The sequence below is a fragment of the Eptatretus burgeri genome, chromosome 21, assembly GCF_056783735.1.
Source record: "Eptatretus burgeri isolate ZD-2024b chromosome 21, Ebu_testis_v1, whole genome shotgun sequence".
NCBI lineage: Eukaryota > Metazoa > Chordata > Myxini > Myxiniformes > Myxinidae > Eptatretus > Eptatretus burgeri.
Window position 1 is genome coordinate 745,021 of NC_140981.1, and position 3,311 is coordinate 748,331.

General features: G+C 40.4%; 1 protein-coding gene across 6 annotated transcripts in view; it reads right to left on the reverse strand.

Moving 5' to 3' along the window:
* Nucleotides 1-312: 312 nt before the first annotated feature.
* LOC147008100 (uncharacterized) overlaps nt 313-3,311 on the reverse strand; it is a 62,768-nt gene continuing 59,769 nt past the window's right edge. For all 6 annotated transcript variants that reach the window (XR_015053623.1, XM_085865592.1, XM_085865591.1 and 3 more), the window contains 2 exons: nt 1,963-2,060; nt 313-1,777 (listed from right to left, as the gene is read on the reverse strand). Coding sequence is in view for 5 of the 6 variants with exons in the window: in XM_085865592.1 (XP_085721718.1) it covers nt 1,250-1,777; nt 1,963-2,060 (626 nt within the window). In the remaining variant the exon portion in view is untranslated. The remainder of the gene's footprint in view (nt 1,778-1,962; nt 2,061-3,311) is intronic.

Sequence of the window (3,311 nt, forward strand, 5' to 3'; positions counted from 1 at the left end):
GCCATATAACTCAAGAAATGATTTTCTCTGGCGTTATTGCTCAAGAAGCTCCTTTGGTGAGGGCCAAAAAGGGTCTCAATTACACTTTGGAGAACAAAACTGAATTTCACATAATCAGATCCCCTATTGCCACTGATCAGAAGTGTGTAACTCAAGAAAAGATATTCCCTGGCATTTTTACTTAAGAATGGTCCACTTAAGGTTCAAAAGGGGTCTCAATTTTGGGATTGGACCATAAATTCACACTGGAAAATCCGGTATTGTCACTTATCATAACCAAAGAACAAAATTAATGTAAAACAACAGTTGATATGAATTTTGAATAATGAAATTTATTACGTAATGAACACTAATTCGATAGGTGACAATCTGAGAAGTGACAATGTCAATCTGAACATACACAAAGTGAGACGAAATCATCAATACGATGCTATTACCTGTTTATCATTCATCTGGAGGATGAACATGTATCGAAAAATATACATGTCTGCGAATTGAAAATGTCCATTTAGACCCTATCTATCAAATTTCTATGTTTGTAAACATCGTTTTCCCATACTGGTCAGGGGTCATCAGCTTTTGAGAACAACGTCACTTTTACAATAAACGCACGAACGGTTTTACACTAGTATAAAGTGAAACCTTAATCTCCCAAACCAATAACAACTGAACTCTGAGATGCAGTGTGAATTATCCACCAGCACTATAAATTGACAGGTGAAATTACAGTTACAGGTAAACCTACATAGTATGAGAAATAAATCACATGCTAAAGCTACGGGAAGTCGGCCGAGATGTGTGATATGAAACAAAAAAAAGAAAACCTTCGCTTTTTGTGAATAAACTCGGCAAGGCTACCACAAAATGCTTTGTCTTGCTGGGCTCTCAGTCACTTTTTTGAAAAAAAAAAAAAACGATGTCTCGACTGGCTTTCTCTATGAGCCTATACTTTCTCAGGATGCGCCCCATCACAGCCTTATGTGTGGCCGAGAGCCTTTTGTGTTTGTTTACGCGATTTCGCATTTGGTCGAGGCTCATATGAGAGCTAACACACAACTCACAGCAAGGAGGCATGAGACAAGAGGGGCGGGAGTGGAAGGGACAAAACAGTGGGGAACAGACACATTAGGTGAACTGTGGAAGGGAAAGGGATGGGGATGGGACGGGGAACATGGCGAAGAGAAGATGGACATTATAGGGACTTTCAGGAAGGAAAGCAGGGGAATTGAAGGAAGTGGGCTTGGGTGGATTATCGGGGGTAGAAAAGATCGAGGATTTGGATGGGGGAAGATAAGAGGTGGTGGCAATTTTTAGGCAATGAAGTATTATTCTTGCCTAATCGTCGGCGAAGTTTCCTAACCTCTGCATTCAACCTCATGATAGTGTCCTCCTGCTTCTTTATTTGGCGATACGCTCTCTTACTTTCTCTCCGCAGCCTTTTTTTACGCCCAGCAATCTTCTGGTGGGATGGTTGCACATGTTTTGCAGCAGGGGTGGATGGAGGTGTCTGGACATCAACAATAGGCACGGCTTCTGCTACCATTGCATCGCGTTGCTTCGCCTTCCGGTTCCGCCACTTGCGCCGCAGGGACCTCTGATCACGCGGTGGTAATGCGTGGATGGTGGTGATTTTTCCCGCCAATTTTCGACGTTGGTAGCGTTCCTTTTCGCGCTTTAGGTAAGCCTGATGCGCTACAGGATCTGCTTTCAACCTGGCTCGGTAAGCCCTCATTGCCTCCTTGTTCGACTTCCGAGGCATTGCTGACGTGTAAACAGCCTGGAAATAAAATACAGAATGTTAAAAACGATGATGTTAAACTGTGTTAAAACTACGTAATATGTTTGTAGGAAGAAAAGTAGGTCTGAAATGTCTCTACCATTAACTTGGTGTGTTTACCGTTATCCCACGTTGCAACGGTAAAGACGGTGAATTTGTGAGACGTTCTGAAATCATAAACTGACCCGGCACTTTGCCAAACAGTCTGTTTTCTTCAACGTCGTTTTGGCTTCAAAAATGGCTGCCGGAAGACCTCGTGGCCTTGGCGCAACAGCAGAGACTCCTGTTATCTGCACAGGGAATGAGAAAATCACTTCCATCCACAGTGGATAACTGTAAAGACATATGGTTCACCATACCTGGACCATGACTATTCTTACGACTGCAAATCACAGCAAGGCTTAAGGATGAGTTTACCATGAAGAGTCTTTCAGTTCAAGTGGCCCCATGCGGATCTGGATTGGTATTGGCTCTCAGAATACACAGGAACACCACGAAATTTATATTTCAAATTACACTTTGCAGTTTGGACAGGATAACGGAGCGGACATTTAAGACACATTTTGAGTAGCTTAAGTATGTCATTATGCAGGAAGGCTTACCCATTCAATAAAATGTTTGGTTAATTGAATATGTCAATAAACAGCTTGTCGTGGTACTGAAATAGGTAAATTCACCGTGGACATTCTTTACCGTTATTTGTGCCCCCTATCGTGAAAATGACCCATTTATATGGATTGGAAGTTATTCGACATCAAAAGGCAAGACGAATAAGAAGAACAGGAAGGTTAAAAAGAAGAAGAAGTATTTAAATAGGTAAATTCACCGCGGACATTCTTTACCGTTATTTGTGCCCCCTATCGTGAAAATGACCCATATGTGGATTGGAAGTTATTCGACATCAAAAGGCAAGAAGAAGAAGAAGAAGAAGAAGAAGAAGAAGAAGAAGAAGAAGAAGAAGAAGAGTAAGATTAAAAAGAAGAAGAAGAAGAAGAAGAGGAAGGTGAAAAGAAGAAAAGAAGAGTAAGATTAAAAAGAAGAAGAAGAAGAGGAAGGTGAAAAAGAAGAAGAAGAAGAGGAAGGAGAAAAAGAAGAAGAAGAAGAAGAAGAAGAAGAGTAAGATTAAAAAGAAGAAGAAGAAGAAGAAGAAGAAGAAGAGTAAGATTAAAAAGAAGAAGAAGAAGAAGAGGAAGGTGAAAAAGAAGAAGAAGAAGAGTAAGATTAAAAAGAAGAAGAAGAGGATGGTGAAAAAAGAAGAAGAAGAAGAAGAAGAAGAAGAAGAAGAGTAAGATTAAAAAGAAGAAGAAGAAGAAGAAGAAGAAGAAGAGTAAGATTAAAAAGAAGAAGAAGAAGAAGAAGAAGAGGAAGATTGAACGAAGAAGAAGAAGAAGACGCTGATGACAATATTTACGACGGCGGATCGGGAGGCGCGTTATCAAGTTTATCTTAATGGAATAAGAATATAAAAAGCTGAAGTCGTTTCAGACGAGCTCGATCAGTTGTGTTTGTGAAAAAGAAGGATAAACAGAATTAC